Genomic DNA, 18,928 nt, shown 5'->3' with positions numbered 1-18,928 from the left:
GCATAAACCATTGCCTCTCTGCCAAAGTAACAAGACAGGACATCATCTATATACAGAAGATAGTTTGATCCAATAATATGTTACTTCAGGCAGAAGAAAGCTCAAAATAAAGAACACAAAAGACTTGCGGAGTTAAACCATTTTTTTAAAAGCAGGTAAATGTTTTGTTATTTTAAAGATACTTAAAATCCTCTTAAGATTCATTTTACTTATAACACATGGATTTAGATAGGGTTGAGCAGTTATTCACATATACTTTTATACTTGTGAGATGCTGATAAACTATCACCATTGTTTTTGATATCCTTTCTTCTCAGAGCTCTTCCATGTACCTAGGTTAAATTCTGACTCTAAGTAGCTACAGTAGTAAGAAAACTTTTTTTTTTTTTGCGGTACGCGGGCCTCTCACTGTTGTGGCCTCTCCCGTTGCAGAGCACAGGCTCCAGACGTGCAGGCTCAGAGGCCATGGCTCACGAGCCCAGCCATTCTGCAGCATGTGGGATCTTCCTGGACCGGGGCACGAACCCGTGTCCCCTGCATCGGCAGGCAGACTCTCAACCACTGTGCCACCAGGGAAGCCCGAAAACTTTTATAAAATAAATTTTCACTAGCTACAACTGTTGTATTAGCCAAACTCTAAACATTAAAAGGTTCTTTCACACTGCTGAAAAAAAGGCTAGGTAGTGTTGGTTTGATTCCCAGCACTGTGGATATTTCATTCAGGAAAAGGAACTGTTTTCTTGTGCATTAGAAGTAGAAAAAATGCTATTATAAAAATTTGATGAATCAAACAGCTGCAAGAGAAAAACAGATATACATTAGGAATACTAATGGTAGTAAATAGGAAGGGATAGATTAACAAAGCCAGAAAACTCAGTTTCTGGTCTGAACACTTCCATGAGCTAGTTTTATGACCTAGGTTAGCTCATTTAATCTCTATAGGACTAATTTTTTCATTTGGAAAAAAGAGGGGGAAATAAGATTAGGAGATTTTTAAGATTCTACCAAGTTAAAAACATTACAGTTTTGTAGCATGTCAATTGTTACAGCCCTTTGACTCAGAAAGTCTTACAAGAATTGTCCCACAAATGTACTGGCACATGTGAGCAAAGATTTCTCTTTTGTGAACAAGGATGTTCACTGACAGCATTACTTGTATTAGCAAAAGGCCTGTGGAAAAATAACTAAATGTTCAATAGAAAGCTAGTGAAATAAATTATACCCTCAAAAAATTAAAAATAGAACACAGATAATATGGTAATATGATCCAGCAATTCCACTCCTAGGTATTTATCTGAAGAAAACAAAAACACTATATCAAAAAGATAGATGTACCCCAATGTTCATATCAGCATTATTTACAATATCCAATATATGGAAGCAACCTAAGTGCCCTCCAACAGATGACTGGATAAAGATGCACACACACACACACACACACACACACACACACACACACACACACACAAACTGAAAGATTACTCAGCCATAAAAAAGAATGAAATCTTGCCATTTGTGACAATGTGGATGGACCTGGAGGGCATTATGATAAGTGAAAATAAGTCAGACAGAGAAAGACAAATACTGTATGTTTTCACTTATATGTGGAATCTAAAAAACAAGCAAACAAATATAACAAAACAGACATAGGCTCACCAGATACAAAGAACAAATTAGTGGGGACTTCCCTGGTGGCGCAGTGGTTAAGAATCCACCTGCCAGTGCAGGGGACACTGGTTCGATCCCTGGTCCGGGAAGATCCCACATGCTGTGGAGCAACTAAGCCCGTGTGCCACAACTACTGAGCATGCACTCTAGAGCCCGTGCTCTGCAACAAGAGAAGCCATCACAATGAGCAGCCTGTACACTGCAACGAAGAGTAGCCCCCACTCACTACAACTAGAGAAAGCCCGGGCGTAGCAACAAAAACCCAAAGCAGCCAAATAAATAAATAAATTTTAAAAAACCAAAAAGGAACAAATTAGTGGATACCAGAGGGGAGTGGGGTAGGGGTAGGGGTGAAACCGGTGAAGGGGATTAAGAGGTATAAGCTACCAGTTATAAAATAAATAAGTCACAGGGATATAATATACAGCTCAGGGAATATAGTCAATATTTTATAATAACTTTGCATGGTGTGTAATCTATAAAAATACTGCATTACTATGTTGTACACCTGAAACTAATGATATTGTAAGTTAACTATACTTTAATTTAAAAAAAAATTAACAGCATATCTATACAATGCAGTACTATGAAGCCATTTAAAAGACTGAGAAAGTGGGGCTTCCCTGGTGGCACAGTGGTTGAGAGTCTGCCTGCCAATGCGGGGGACACGGGTTTGAGCCCTGGTCTGGGAAGATCCCACATGCCGCGGAGCAACTAGGCCCGTGAGCCACATCTACTGAGCGTGCGCGTCTGGAGCCTGTGCTCCGCAACGAGAGGCCGCGGCAGTGAGAGGCCCGTGCACCTCGATGAAGAGTGGCCCCCGCTCGCCGCAACTGGAGAAAGCCCTCGCACAGAAACGAAGACCCAACACAGCCAAACATAAATAAATAAATTAAAAACAAAAAAAAGAAGACTGAGAAGGTAACATGGAACAATCTCTAAAATATAAATATATGGTTATGTGAATAAAGCATGGCATAGAATGGTATAACATAGCGTGTTCTCACCTTGGTTTTAAAAAGGGGGGATGGTTAACATTCACACAAACACAAATATGTGTATATAAACACATACACATATGCATTCTTATTTGTGCAAAGAATACTTCTAATGAATACACAAACTGGTAGTAGTTGTTGCTTCTGAGAGGGGAACTGTCAGTTTAAGGTAGAAGAAAGAAACTTTTCATTGTAAATCATTTTTTTCACTGTCTGATTTTACACTGTGTAACATTTTTATTAAATACAGAAAATATCCACAATATTTCATTTATAAGCACTTATATTTCCCATACTTTACCCCAAATATGTGTCTTCTCTGACAAAAGATTATTTTTTTATGCAAAGATTTTTCCAATAACCTTGAAAAGCCTGGGAAACACATCTGCTGGTTGTCCACGAATCACAAACAGACGAGAGTTTAATTTTCGCAGATTGGCATCAAGGTCTTCAAGACACTGAAGCAAAAATCTAGAGAGAGGAAAATATTATTTAAATTCTTCAAAATATATATTTAGAAGATATAAAGTAATGTAAAATCATGTTATTCTAAAATTTGAAATGCCACCCCATCACCTTTTTTACCTCTTATAATCTTATTATTTCCAGCTTATATAGAAATTACTGTTTCCAGAAATCATATAATTTTTTTTAATTACAGCACAAATTTCTCAGTATTTTTTAATAAAGTTCCTAAATTAAATTGCTAACTTTCATTAAATACGGGTGACTGTTAGCAAAGTTTACTTTGTAAACATAAAAATCATATAAAGGGACTTCCCTGGTAGAGCAGTGGTTGAGAGTCCGCCTGCCGATGCAGGGGACACGGGTTCGTGCCCCGGTCTGGGAAGATCCCACATGCCGCGGAGCAGCTGGACCCGTGAGCCATGGCCGCTGAGCCTGCGCGTCCGGAGCCTGTGCTCCGCAACAGGAGAGGCCACAGCAGTGAGAAGCCCACGTACCACCAAAAAAAAAAAAAAAAAAAAAAAAATCATATAAAGAAAGTAGGGACTTCCCTGGTGGTCCAGTAGTTAAGAATCCGCCTTCCAACACAGGGGATGCAGGCTCGATCCCTGGTCGGGGAACTAAGATCCCACATGCTGCGCGGCAACTAAGCCTGCACACTTCAACTACTGAGCCTGTGTGCCACAACTAGAAAGCCTGCGTGCCACAACTACAGAGCCCAAGCACCCTGGAGCTCATGCACTGCAACTGCAGAGCCCACGTGCTCTGGAGCCAGAGCGCCACAACTAGAGAGAAGCCCGTGTGCCACAACTATGACCCACCACAGCCAAAAATAAATAAATAAATAAATATTTAAAAAACGAAATAAAGTAATTAAATGAACTGATCTCATTGTTGAAACTTGGTGAAATAAATTCAAGTTCATATAGGAAAGCCACCTTGTAAAATCTAGAACATTTTCTACTGGAAAAAAAGGTAACATCCTATTTAATCACTCTGAGCAATCGTAATTATCTATGTACGAGAGAGAAAGTATAATGCCCATTTTCAAATTTCTAATATAATTAAAGAAAAAGAATTTGATAATAAATAGACGTTAAATTATGTGGCATTAACTCTCTGAGTGTAGAGAATGCCAGACTAATTTTTTCAAAAAAGGTTTCATGATGCAGGTGGAGCTACAGATCTTTTTTCAATGAAATAATTATCAGTAAGTCTTATGCATAATAGATATCTGGGGAAATTCTGGGGCAGAGGCAGAAGACTGCTTACTTTGCATCTTCCATTGGGAAGAAATGGAGTAGCCCACAAGAGCAAATCCAAAAGAGATATCAGATACCTGGAAGGTTCAACCTCATTGTTTGCCTCATGTTAATTTTCTCTAATATTTCATCTAGATTCTGTTCCTCTCAGCTGGATATATCTTATTTCCTCTCTACTCTGTTTCTTCTTTGTTTTTCATCTTAAATATCTATCTGCCTTTTCTACAGGCCATGTGCTCTTTCAGAATAATGATTGTGTCTTACTTGTGAGAAGGAGTGGTTAAAATGAATGGAAAGGCATATTTCAGAACTGCATTGTTCAATATGGTAGCCACTAGGCACATGTAGCCATTTAAATTAATTAAAATTAAAAATTCAGTTCCTCAGTCACACTTGCCACATTTCAAGGCCTCTCAAGAGCTACATGTGTGCCTAGTAGCTACCATGTTGGACAGCACAGGTGAAGAACACTTCCATCATTGCAGAAAGTTCTACTGGACAGCATTTTTCTAGAAGATTATTCAGAATAGATCATTTTGTTGTCTTTGCCCATTCTGATCCCATAATTTCACCAAGAAAGTCTTGTTAATTTTCTACAACTGTAGTTATTAGTGACATCAGTATACCTAGTCAAGTTTGATATTCCTTTCCCTTTAGGAATCATCATCTCTACGGGCCTGGGAAGTCACAGTGCTATACTCACGAGGATGTTAAAGACATCCCACCATTTCACCTTAGGAAGTCTCACAGTTGTCCGTAAACAAATATATACTCACATTTATATTTCACCACATCCCCTTTCTGTCTTGGTTTGGAGTTACCCCCCAATACCCAATCCCCATCCCAACCCACCACTGCCAATGTGTAAATACTTTAGGGAGAATATTGTTGTTGTTTGTTGTTAGAGCAATACAGAAGTATCTAAGTTTTGTAGAATTATCTGTAACTATAAATAACTTATCATGTTTGGTGATAAATGTTTATTGGGAAGCATCTAGTTTTCTGTATTTGCTTGGCAAAAGAAATTTTAGAGCCTGTAGTATTCAGATCAAAAATTAAGAAGTTGAATGAACTAGCAATTTTTAAGTTTTCTTAAATTTAAACAGTACAAAACTAAAATGTCCTGGGAGGATAATCCAAGGCAGAGATAATCCTCAAATCTCTTTTGTAGTATTAGTTTCAGTATCTTCTCTACCAGAGCTGGTAGTAAGTAGCAAGAGTTCACCATATTCTACTTTTTTGGTAGAAAAGTTTTTATGTAGTACAAGCAGGTCAATGATAGACAACAAGATGGGAAAAGAAAAAAAAAGGATCTGATTCATTTATAAAATGAACAAGTAAGCCTGAATTAGTTAATAATTAGCCCTTTATTTTTCCCTTTCTTGTTCACAAGCTGAATAAGCGTTCTTAATGCTTTTCAATAAATACTCTATGAACCAAACAAACATTGTACAGAATGACGTGGGCTGAAGCAATGGAAAAAGTTTTGCAACCATAAAGTTAATTTTGTTTTGGCACTTCATAAAACAAAGGAACAGAAGCTGTATTGCGGTATGATGTTTTTCTCCCATAGATGTTATTGATGGTGTTTTTCTTCCACGGATGTTATTGTTTATATCACTATAATTTCACATAAAGATTGCAGAGATACAGTGGACTCAAATAGGTATTTCAGAAAAGACTTGTGAAGAAGAGAAAAAGAGCAGGATGGAGGAGAACATATCAGTGATGCTGTCCTTGTTATAAGGCTTTTTGCACTATGACTTTTAAAACTGTTGCATATATTATTTTGATAAAATAAAATTTACTTTGCATATATCTACTTGTTAACTGGAAGGATACTCACCAAGCTATTAATAATAGCTACCCTTGGGGAGAGGGAGTTTGGGGTGGGGGTAAAGAAGAGAGAAACATACACTTTTTTTAAATGTCATAAGAGTTATAAAATTGACAATTAGCATATTCATTCAAAGTAGAACAAAACAGAAATATTATATTTACTGTAAACCTGGTTTAACACATAGTGAACATATTTTCAAAGCAACAGACATACTTCTATGGCATCAATTTTCATGGTTTCATAGTATTCCATTCCATAGATGTCCCATAATTTAACAATTGATAGCAACAAGTTACTATCCCTCAATCAATCCTGAAAAGTTCTAATTTACTCATCTGTTAAATTGGAATAGTAACAGGGCCCATATCATACTATTGTTGTGAGAATTAAATAACATAAGTGAAGCTCTTACAACAGTGCCTGACCCATAGTAAGCATGATTATATAACTGCTATTTATTTATTTTTTACTCTCCTCCTTCCTATCACTTCTATTCTTGCTACAATAATTCTATCCCTTGTTATCTCTTGCCAGTATTATTTGCTGCAATGCCTTAAAATGGCTCTGCCTACCAACAATCTCTCTCCACTCTTATCCATTTTATACACAATATGAAATCTTCCTGAGGCACACTTTCCTGTAAAAAGGTCTTCAAAAATTCATTCTCTATAGAATAAAGAACAAATTATTTTGTTTGACTAACTTAGGGTTCCAGGGTTCATTTCCTACCATTCCTCTTTCCCTCCCGCCAAACCAAACTACTTCTCTTTTCCCCACACATTCAATCTCCTGGAATTCGCTCCATGCTCTTCCCTCGGCCTGGAGTACCTTTCCCAATTCCCATGTCTTTAAGTTCACATTCTACTAATCTTCAGTCTTCCACCTGAAAGTAATTTCTCCATCCCCTAAACCCTCAAAGGACATAACCTCATCCTAGAGAAACTTTCAGATTGTACGTTATATGATAGCTATAATATATAGATCACCTTCTCCTCCTCAAGGATTTCAAATTAAGTATCTGTGTCTCACTCCTAACTACACAGTTTTCTTTACCTGTCTTTTGGATTCTACATTTGGCAAACAAATCTCATCACGTGCCTTACACAATTTGTTGAAAAGATCAGAAATAGTAGAAAATAACCTATAGAGTTGTCTTGAAAATCTGCTGAAAGGATAGAAAGAGCATAAAATAACTAGTACTTGGTAGATATTCATTCAGCAGAAGTTATAATTATTCTCCCTTGGGAAAAATTTATAGTTTTGAAAGAAGTAACATGTATTTCTATATGTAAATACTGGGGCATGACAACAGAAGATAATGAATTAGTTAATGCCTACATCTATATACATAATCATCTTGATCTCTTAACTTTCTCTGAATGTGACTTTGAACAAAGGTTTGATGAAAATCTTTCCCACAAGGCAAGGCAAATGTGAATATGAATATATATACAACAAGATACAGTGCAATTAAGACCCTGAATCAACTAATCTCTAAGCATATAACTCTTCCTTGATAATACCATAAAATCTCCAATACACCAAGTTCAAAATATCAACTCATTGACAGGTAAGATTTCTTTTTAGTGCTGAAGGAATAATGTTACTTCAAAGGGTACTCTATAGTCTAACTTTTCATCCTTTACCCTCAACTGGGAAGAGAATGAGTTCTGCGAGAGTTCAGATTCAATGTGTTTCAGAGAACACACCAATTTCAAACTTTATATATTACGAATGCATGTACCTAAGAACAGGAATCCAACATTGAATGGAATGATTTAATACAATATATTGAAATTGCATAAGGTACGTTTTTTTTTTGACCCCACCGTGCAGCTTGCGGGATCTCAGTTCCCCAACCAGGGACTGACCAGGGCCACGGCAGCAAAAGCCCAGAATCCTAACCACTAGACCACCAGGGAACTCCCGCATAAGGTACAATTTTAATAGGGACTTATTTTCAGACCTTATCCAATTTGGCATGTTTACTGTTTTCTTGAAACCATACCCATTTGAAGGCTCAGTTAATAATGCTATTAACTACATGTAACAGGTTGATTTTTAAATAGGCCAAAGGGTAGTAAAACTCACTATATCCCTCTGCATAATTGTATTGCCTACACAGAAGAACAGTTCTTATACTATTTAATTACAATACTAACTGCAGCACTTCAAAATAAATTGAAGAGGGGTTAGGTGAGAAAATATATTTCTTCACTTTAAACATTTTAAGGATTTTTTTTTTTACCTCCAGTGATCACTACCTTATTGCTATTAGGAAAAATTACATGCGGTGTGTTTCTTTATGCTGGTTCCAAAAGATGATTTCAACATGAATCAACAGAAATAGTTTCTTAAAGTAGGTCATTGCTATAGCAACCAGTGGGCAGTTTGGTATACTCCCCATAACAATGACCTACTTTCCAGCCTATGCTAGTACAGCTTTATATAACTAGAATTTCTAGTTCTGTCTATAAAATAGTCTAAAAAACGCAACAGTAAGATACGACATAATCCCATTCCTGCTAAAAACAAGGCATTATGAATTAACACGTATCATACCAGAATAAAGCCATCTGGTTCTGCACTTTAGTTTATAAAATATATCTTATCACATGCTCAACAATGAAAACTACACTTAGAAGAGCTAAACCAAAACAATTCATTGCTGACCCTAGAGAAGTGATTTACAGACTATAAATTAAGATCATTAAATCACATGCAAAATATCTTCTCTTCTACCCTTCCTCCTTGTGAAACAACAGAGTTAAATTTTTTTAAATAAAAGTTCTGGATATACTAACTATAATAAAGGAAAAAATGGAGAGTCTCAGTCATTAAGCAGTCATTGGTGCTTCATTAGAAGTTCAAAAATTATAAATAGCAATTTGTCTCTTTATAAATTGAATAAAGTTTACATATGCTTTTTTTATGGTTTGTAACAAATTTTTAGTGCTCTTATCTAACATTATTCAAATTATCAGAATATTTGTGATATACACTTTCCCTAAAGAGAACAGTTTAATGTTGAACAGGATTAAATATGTATTTTAAAAGCAAAGTTTATATTTTTTCCAGGCTCTAATGGTTCATAAATCAGTGGCTCTAAACCATGACACAACGTCACCTTTTATAACAAATATTTTTCACTGCCTTATTTTAAATTCTGAAATGAAATTCATAGATAACATATCCTTATATGCAATTTTAAATCATTAATATAACGCTCCAATGTAATATATGAGAGAAGTTTAAGTAAAGTCATTTATATTTTAAAAAAAAGCAACATTTACTTACCATAAGTAAATATCTGGGTATGAAACAAAAAGACAATGAATTAGTTGGATGCCTGCACCTACATACAGAATCACTTTAAATTCAACAGCTACAAAAACAGAATGATACAGTTGTATTATTGGTGACTCAAATACCATAAGTGTTACTGCCTTTGGTTTTCTGTAATGTTGAGCAAGATTTAGTAGAGGTCTGGACAAAGTTCAATCTTCCCTTGATTCACATTGGTGATCAATATATTTTAGGAACACTCAGTGTATATTAAAATTGTGTAAAAAATACCTAGTGTTTACACATAAAAATGGGTTTAGGCTCTAGATTTTGAAAATCATGAATAAGTTTTTCACTTACTAGATGTTTCACGAAACATCTAGTATAATATTTGAAAGTTATGTGGGACTCAGGACAACTATTTATTTTGAGAGACTGTCCTGAGCACTGCAAGTTTTCCATCCTCAGTCTCTCCTCATTAATTCCACTAGGACCCTCCAATCACTGTGACTACCAAAAATGCCCCCATAAATTCCCAAAACACCTTCTAACGAATGACATTCATTATCCACATAATATTCTTGATTTGAGGAATACAAAATAAATGATATGAAATTCCAACACTCGAGTGTAACATTTAGAAAAGAAACTTGAAAATGTACATGATGTATATGAATATAACAGAATCTGTTATGGCAGAATGCAATATATATTATAAGAGACACATATGAATACCAGTAATTTGCTTTGAACAATCAGGAGGGAACAATCACTTCTGGATTTTTTTTCTTTCTTTTTGAGATGGGGAGAAATTTAGGCAAAATTTTCAAGGTGATGGTAGAGAGGACTTGCAGTATTAATATAACTTTACTTGATAGCTGAAGACAGGAAGGGAGAATTATTGGCCATAGGACTGTAACCACCTTAAAGTCTGGGACTAGGCCTTGTTCACCACTTCACAGTAACTAGACAATGCCTGACATATAGCAGCAGTTCAAAAAATATTTATCTAATGACTAACCAAATAAATAAATTAATGAAAGCAGGAGAAAGGGACTTTTAAAGACTTGATTCAATAGTCAATGGAGAAGTAAGAAATGTGAGAGGGAAAGAATGTCTGCTGGACTAGGTACTTTACATATACTATATTCCCAACAACTTTATAAGGTATCTCATTTTAAAAATGAATCTAAAACTCAAGGACATCTTCCAAAGTAACTCAGCTAAGCAATCAAGTAAAAAATTTTTTAATTTTGATGTGTCTGACTCTAAACCCAGGTTACTTTCCTGAAGGATATATAATAATCTAAAATGTTTTAGGAAAATTAGGCTGGCAGCTTTAAGGACATAAAGACGACTAAAATACAGCTTTTGCCTTCAAGATGAGGGATGAGCATGTGTGTCAATTAAGACAGAATATGTTAGGTTACACTGAGGTAACAAACAACTCTCAAAGCTCAGTGTCTTAAAATAACTAAAGTTTATTTCTCACTCATGCTATGTATCTACTGCAGGCAAGGCATTTCTGCTCACATTTAATTGGTTAAAGCAGGTTACATGGGCAAGCCAAACTTCAAGAAGGCAGAAGCATAAACTTCCTGCAGGTGAATAATGGTGAACAATAATAACATCTACCATAATATTCAAACCAACATTGATATATATGTCTTCATATTTCTTAATGAAGGGTATATTATGGCAGCACAGAAGAAATCAAACTCTGTGTGTGGGGGCAGGGGAAAGGAGACAGGAGAAGGCATGAGGAAGAAAACACTTGAACAGAGTTTGGAATCTATAGGTGTTGATCATGAGGATCAAGTAGGAAAGATCAATCAAAGCAGAGAAAACAGTATCCTTAAATTAAGAAACTCATAAGAACTGTGTTGTTTGGGTCGGGGGGGAGTGAGGAATTGGGAGAACGACTACAAGTAACATACTTTCTAAGTCTAAGCTGTATTTCCCCCCAACACAAGTGTTAACACTTTTAAAAATATTCAAAATCAATGTCAAAAGAAACCTACTAACTTCTGTTGCTGACAATACATTGGATTAAGATACCTTAATGGAAATAACTAACAAAAAGTTAACAAAAAACAACAAAAGGAAACTTTTAAACATGATTCACTGGACTGTCCCAAAAGTAAGGAATCATAAGAGGTTAAGCAGAGTGCTAAGGTCAGCTTTAGCCTTGAGGATTTCTACAGAGTCCTGGAAAGCTTAAATATAATCCAGGTTGAGGAGGACAGGAGATAAAACCCAAGGCCCATCCAACTGAGGAAACTAATAATAGACCCTCAATATAAAACCTGGGCTTTAAAGAGCTCCATCCACAGTTCAAATGTAAATAAGACATAAATCTTAATAGGACAGGAAGGAAACTTGCCTGTCTCTACTCAGTCTGGGCTGAAAGAAAATAAAATCTCCCTTCCTGAATGGAAAGGTTAAACATAGTAATTTCACAGTGGAGAAAACTGGCAAACAGTACTGCAACCACATATCGGAGCAAACCTCATCAGTGATAAGTCAGTCATGTATCATGTACATCTTGGTATGATATGATGAGAAAAACACTTCACCTTTGTGATATTTTCCGCAAAACCCATAACCCCACTCTACAGATGAGAAAAACATCAGACAAAACTAAATTGAAGACTATTCTACAAGATACATGACCAGTACTCTAAATCAAAAAGGTCATAAAAAACAAGGGAAGCCTGAGGAACTGTCACAGGACAGAGGAGACTAAGGACACATGACTAAATGCAATGTGGTAATTTGGATGAAATCCTGGAACACAAAAAGAACATTAGCGGAAATCTGAATACAGTCTGGAATTTAGCTAGTGCTATGATTTCTTAGTTTTGACAAAAATACGGTGGTAATGTAAGATGTTAATATTAGGGGAAACTGGGTATAGAGTAATCAGGAACTCTCTGTATTATATTTGCACATTTTCTATAAATCTAAAATTATTTATTTTATTAAAAAATTCTTGTGCATCCCCCTCCATGCATAATCTCAATGCAAATTCATGGAATTTAAACGGTACCAAACGTCTTAAGCATATCATTGCATTTAACATGGTTCCAGGTTGGTTGTGATCTGAGATAATTGTTAAAAGAAATTATAAATCCTCTCTGGACTCTCAACTTCAACCCATGCTTCAATTTCTACAGAAAAAGTTCCACCAAAAATCAATCAATCAATCATAAAATACACAAGGAAACAAGAACTTAATCTGAGTTGCAGAATAAGAGACCTGAAAATTACTGAGAATTTTCCAGAACCACTGAAAGATATCAATTCAAGAAGCTCATGAATCTCAAGCAGGGTAAAAAAGAGAGGTACATGGGGATACGGTTGGGAGGTGGGATGGAGAGGAGGGGAAATAAAAACAGAAATAAAGAACAGATAAAAATAAGCAGAGATACAGAGAAGGAGAGATGAGACAGAGACAGAGAAAGGATCCACATCTAGATACACCATACACCATCTAGATACATCCACATCTAGAAACTACACAAAACCAAAGACAAAGACATAAGATACAAAGCAGTCAGAGAACATTATATCCAATAAGCAGAGAACATTTATGCAAGTACACATGGAATACTCATGAAAATTGACCCTGTACTAGGTCATAATACTATTCAACAGATTTAAAGGAATCGGTATCTATCATACATTTTGAAATTAAAAAACACTTCTCCGGGCTTCCCTGGTGGAGCAGTGGTTGAGAGTCCGCCTGCCAATGCAGGGGACATGGGTTCGTGCCCTGGTCCGGGAAGATCCCACATGCCGCGGAGCGGCTGGGCCCGTGAGCCATGGCCGCTGAGCCTGCGCGTCCGGAGCCTGTGCTCTGCAACGGGAGAGGCCACAACAGTGAGAGGCCTGCGTACCAAAAAAAAAACACTTCTCCAAACAATTTATCAGACAAAGAACATCACAATGGATTTTAGTAAATACCTAAAACTGAATGATAATGAAAAAAATATATCTAAAATGCACAGAATGAAAAACAACAAAAAAGAGGTATTGGAAGAAAATATATAGGCTTAAATCCTTACATTAGAAAAAAAGACTTGAAATTGAGTTAGGAAAACAGCAGAATAAATCTTTAAAAAAATATAAAGAAGGAAATGATCTCTTTCCAGCCAGCACTGAGCAATAGCCATATCTCGGAACAACTGGCACAAGCGCCACAAGACTAGGAACGAGAGAAAAACCTACTACAAGAAGCAGAAGTATGAGCTGGGAATCCCCGCTGCCAACACTAAGATTGACCCTGCCTCATACACACATTCCACATGCAGGGAGGCAACAAGAAGTTGCTGGACGTGGGGAACTTGAGGCTGGACATGGGGAACTTCCCCTGAGGCTTGGAGTGTTGTACGTGCAAAACGAGGCTTATTATAGTTTACAGTGCCTCCAACAATGAACTGGTCAGTACCAAGACCCTGGCGAAGAACTGCATTGTGCTCACTGACAGCACACTATTCTGACAGTGGTAGGAGTCCCACTATGCACTGCCCCGGGGCCGCAAGAAGGGAGCCAAGCTGACTTCCGAGGAGGAAGGGATTTTAAACAAAAAACGATAAAAGAAAATTCAGAAGAAATATGATGAAAGGAAAAAGAATGCCAAAATCAGCAGCCTTCTGGAGGCTCCAGCAGGGCAAGCTCCTTGCATGCATTGTTTCAAAACCAGGCCAGTGTGGCCAAGCAGATGGCTATGTGCTAGAATGCAAGGAGCTGGAGTTCTAGCTGAGGAAAATCAATGCCCGGAAAAGCAAACAAATCCTCCTCCCTCCTATCTTAGCTCAAGTAATAAAGATGTTTATTGTTCTATTGTTCATCTATTGTTCTCTATGTTCTAAAGAAGAAAAAGAAAGAAGGAAATGATCAAGAGCAGGAATTAGTGAAAAGAGAACACAAATACATAATAGAAACAACAAAGCCAAAATTTATTACTTGAAGAAACAATACTGTAAAACTCTGACAAGGTAAATTAAGGGAAAAATAGAGAGCAGACAAAATAAGCAATATTAAGCATAAAAAAGAGGATATAATCTCAGATATTGCAGGGATTAAATGGCAAATAAGGCAGTATGAAAAATTTTATGCAAATAAATTTGAAAACTTTGATAAAATGGATAAATTCCTTACCAAAACTGACTCGAGAAGAAATTTAAAACTTACCAAAACTGACTCAAGAGCAAATAAAGAACATGAATGGTCTCATAGCTACTAAAGAAACTGAATTCGTGGTTAAAAACCTTATATGGAAAACACAAGAGCCAGTCAGCTGTACAGATGAATTCTACCAAACATTCATGAAATAGACAGTTTTAATTTTACAGAGGATTCTAACCTCATACAGAGGATAGACAAAAAAGGAACACTCCTTAACTCACTTTATGAGGTGAGATTTACCTTGATACCAAAATCAGACAAGGACAGTACAAAAGGAAAATCACAAACTAATCTCACTCACAAGTGTACCATATTAGCAAGCCAAATACAACAATACATTAAAAAATATACATCATGATCAAGTTGGGCTTATCCACAGAAAGTTGATTAGTTTAATGTTTAAAAACTGGTTAGTGTATTCACCTCATTCATAGAATAAAGAAATTTCACATGACCAACTGAACAGATGCAGAAAGTGTAGCTATTAAAATTCAATTTCATTTTAGCCTCAACAAACCAGGACTAGAAGGTAACCTCCTTAATGTGAAAAAGGGCATTCACAAAAAGTACACAAAACATCATATTTAATGGTAAAATGTTGAAAGTACTTCTTTTAGGATTGGGAAGAAGACAAGGATGCCTGCCACGGCTTCTATTCAACCTGGTACTAGTAGGACTAACAAGTGTAGTAATAAGAAGATCAAGAGATAAAGGGTATAAGGATGGGAAAAGAAGAAACAAAAACATGATTATTTACAGATGATATGGGTATTGACACTATCAAAATATAAAAAAAGGAATACACAGAAAATTATTAAAGTTAATAATAGAGTTTAAAAGGGCCAAGATCACTCAATCTCTGGAATTGATTTACACTAATACAATCTATGTAACTTAAGCCTCTCTGATTTCACACAAAGCTATGTATAATCTAGAACTCTTACTCCTTGTCTAATTTTAGAAACCACAGCATTGTGACTCTACCAGGTTAGGCCAAAATCAAGTACAAGATGTACTTCTAGGCTTTAAAGGATTTACACATAACTAAATAAAATGTCTAACGTGTTCAAAAGCATGCTTTCCCAGATCTATGTGTAATGCTTTTCAGTAGTCTAACGGTCTTATTTGAAATTTCTCTCCTTCAGAAAAAGACTAGTTACATGTCAATTATATCTCAATAAAGCTGGGGAAAAAAGAAAAAAATAAGATCTCTATTTTCATCTGTGAAAAATAAGATTGGTGGTTACCAGAGAGGATGGAAGCGCAAAATAGGTAAAGGGGGTTAACTGTACGGTGACTGTATTAGTGGTAAGCATGCTGCAGTGTACACATAAATTAAAATATAATTTACACATGAAACCTATAAACCAATGTTACCTCAACAATAATAAAAAAAAGATAGGAATCCTTTGAAAGGTTTTGAGCAGAGACTGGGACATGACATGACTTAACTTTTAAAATAATCACTTGGACTGCTGGGTAGAAAATGAGTATCAGGCAAAGGGCAGAAATAGGAAGACCACTTAGGAGGTTACTATACTGCTCTAGAGGAGAGATGATGGTGGCATGAATAACAGTGGTAATAGTGAAAATGATAAGAGCAGTTGGTATCTGGGTAGGAATTCAGCAGGTAATATAGCACAGGAAGTGGGATTGTTAAATCTGGAGTCCAAGGTAGAAGTGTGTGGGTGGAAGATATAAAATTGGAATTCATCAGTACATATATGGTAGTCATTAGACTAGATAAAGGAAAAGAAGAACTGATGTAAGAAAGGACCTTTGCTTTGAATGAACAGAAGGAATGATAGGACAGAAAGAATGCTGGGGAGAGAGAAGGAATAAGAAAAGGAAGGATGGAATGAGGTCTGGATATACGGAAGCAGAGGATAGATATGTGTACTCCTAGAAGGAAATATGGAAAGAATGACTGATGGAAGGAAGGGAGGGAGGGGGGATAAAGATGCAATAACACATGAGAGAAGGACACATGATAGAAAGAAGCAAGAGTATATGGGACATATACTCTTATATGTCTTATATGGGACAGAGAAGCAAAGACTGACGGGACAGAGAAGCAAGAATGAACAAAGAAGGATAGAGTAGGGGGTGAGATGGTAAAGTGTCAAAAAAAAAAAGGCAGAGAAGAAGATAACATGGAAATCAAACTGAAATTTTAGAATCCTGAGTCTGATGCAGTTCTCAATAACAAAAAGGGGTCAATTTTACTTAATTATTAATAAGTGAGTTATGAACTAGTCATGGACCTCAAACACATCCCATTAATTTCATAGTTGAAAATAAGAAACGTCTCATCTTTACAGATTCTATATAACTACATACAGAACTTGTTCTATGCTTAGAGAAACATAAATGAAACTAAATAAACCCGAAGTACCATCATATCTCTTCTTATTTGGTAAACAGACTCATTTAGATTCACATTAACTTTTACTCTCTTTAGAGATATTTGAGAATTAATTGTTAGTAATCTAATAAAATGTAGAGTCACATATTCTGAGGTACATTCTTTCATTCATAAACCAACATCTGGGCATCTAAATAGGACACAAAAAAATAAATCCAGGGCTTCCCTGGTGGCGCAGTGGTTGAGAATCCGCCTGCCAATGCAGGGGACACGGGTTCGAGCCCTAGTCTGGGAAGATCCCACATGCCGCGGAGCAACTGGGCCCGTGAGCCACAACTGCTGGGCTGCGCTCTGGAGCCTGCGAGCCACAACTACTGAGCCTGTGAACCACAACTGCTGAAGCCCGCACGCCTGGAACCTGTGCTCCGCAGCAGGAGAGGCCACTGCAATGAGAGGCCCATGCACTGCAACGAAGAGTGGCCCCCGCTCGCCACAACTAGAGAGAGCCCGTGCACAACAATGAAGACCCCAACTCAGCCAAAAATAAAAATAAATAATAAATAAATACATCCAGAATTCCAGTCCTTGGAGCCTCCAAGTTCAATGAGAATAAGATGTGCAAATTCATTACTAGTAATTAATATATTGTATTACTGAAGTCCCTATTGTTAAAGGACATGTAGAAGGAAGGTAATTATGCTGAGGAAGAGCTCTAAAATTTTACAGGTATGACTGACCTGGATCTTTATTATCTATCACAGCACTTTGTGATAACAATTTAAGTCAGTCTTTACTTGAAATATATTTTAACTTCTGAGGTTAATTTACACTAGTATAAGGCTATGTAATTTATGCCTGCCTAATCCCCAAATCACAAAGTACTTGAAATCTAAGACTTTTACTACCCCATGTGTATTTTTAGAAACGATTACATTGTAACACTGTGAGGATAGGCCAAAAATCATATTTAAAATCTACTTCTAGGCTTTAGAGGATTAAAATAGAACTAAATAAAATCCGTTCAACACATGTACAAAAGCAAATGACAGAGTTACACATATTGGTTTTCTGATATTCCTATCAGAAAAGTCTCTTCTAATAATGTTAACTTTCCTCTAGATATAAGTCAAGTTTTTCAGAGGTTTTCATGGTGGTAGAACTATGAAAAAAGAAGAAGAAAAAAAAGAGTGCCAGGACACAAAAAAAGGCTATAAAAGATGAAACAGTATCCAGATCTTGGTTTCTAAATATCCTTCTCCAATTAGAAGAACCAGGATTCCACAGAGCAGTGGCTGATTTCCGGGCAGAGCAAGAAAAATACAAGATGAGCTGGAGCATCTCATGGTGCCAGAAAGTAAGGAAGTGCTCAAGAGAAATAAGATGGGTGCATGTCTAAAAATAAGATGGATGTCAAAGCTGGACCAATTTAAACAAAATAAACACTAACAGTAATAGATTATAACCCAAAGAATAAAACAAATACTCACAAACCCACACTTTTATAAATAAATTATTGAATAAATAAATGGGGGGAGAAGGAATAAGTCTTCATTACAGAAGAATTCCAACTAATAAATATAGAAGGAATGAAAAAAATCATGATTGGAATAGCACATAATAATTGCTTCAAGCAAGATCCACTGATGAATACTAAAATTAATATCTGAAAGTATCACGAGAAAAAGAATATTTATCAAAATATCTCTTCCAAAATATTTATTAATTACAAAGGAAAAAAATAGTAATTTTACAGTGGAGAAACCCAGAAGACACTATTTTAACCACATGATCAAAGGTAATATCACCAGTAACAAGACACACTGATACCATGTCTCCCCTGATACAAGGCCATATC

General features: G+C 36.2%; 1 protein-coding gene and 1 pseudogene across 4 annotated transcripts in view; one reads left to right on the top strand and one right to left on the bottom strand.

Annotated features, from left to right (window-relative positions):
- The window catches only part of CRY1 (cryptochrome circadian regulator 1), a 102,384-nt gene that overhangs the window by 31,703 nt on the left and 51,753 nt on the right, over positions 1 to 18,928 (bottom strand). For 3 of the 4 annotated variants that reach the window (XM_060166866.1, XM_060166863.1, XM_060166864.1), the window contains exon 2: positions 3,029 to 3,137. In XM_060166866.1, coding sequence (XP_060022849.1) covers positions 3,029 to 3,137 — 109 coding nt within the window. Of the gene's footprint in view, positions 1 to 2,967; positions 3,138 to 18,928 lie in introns of all 4 variants that reach the window. The other variant, XM_060166865.1, reaches the window with a different exon arrangement.
- On the top strand, positions 12,527 to 14,417 carry LOC132529189 (small ribosomal subunit protein eS8-like; annotated as a pseudogene).

The sequence above is a fragment of the Lagenorhynchus albirostris genome, chromosome 11 (genome assembly GCF_949774975.1).
Source record: "Lagenorhynchus albirostris chromosome 11, mLagAlb1.1, whole genome shotgun sequence".
In the NCBI taxonomy this organism is placed as follows: domain Eukaryota; kingdom Metazoa; phylum Chordata; class Mammalia; order Artiodactyla; family Delphinidae; genus Lagenorhynchus; species Lagenorhynchus albirostris.
This window is presented reverse-complemented; position numbering and strand designations above follow the sequence as displayed.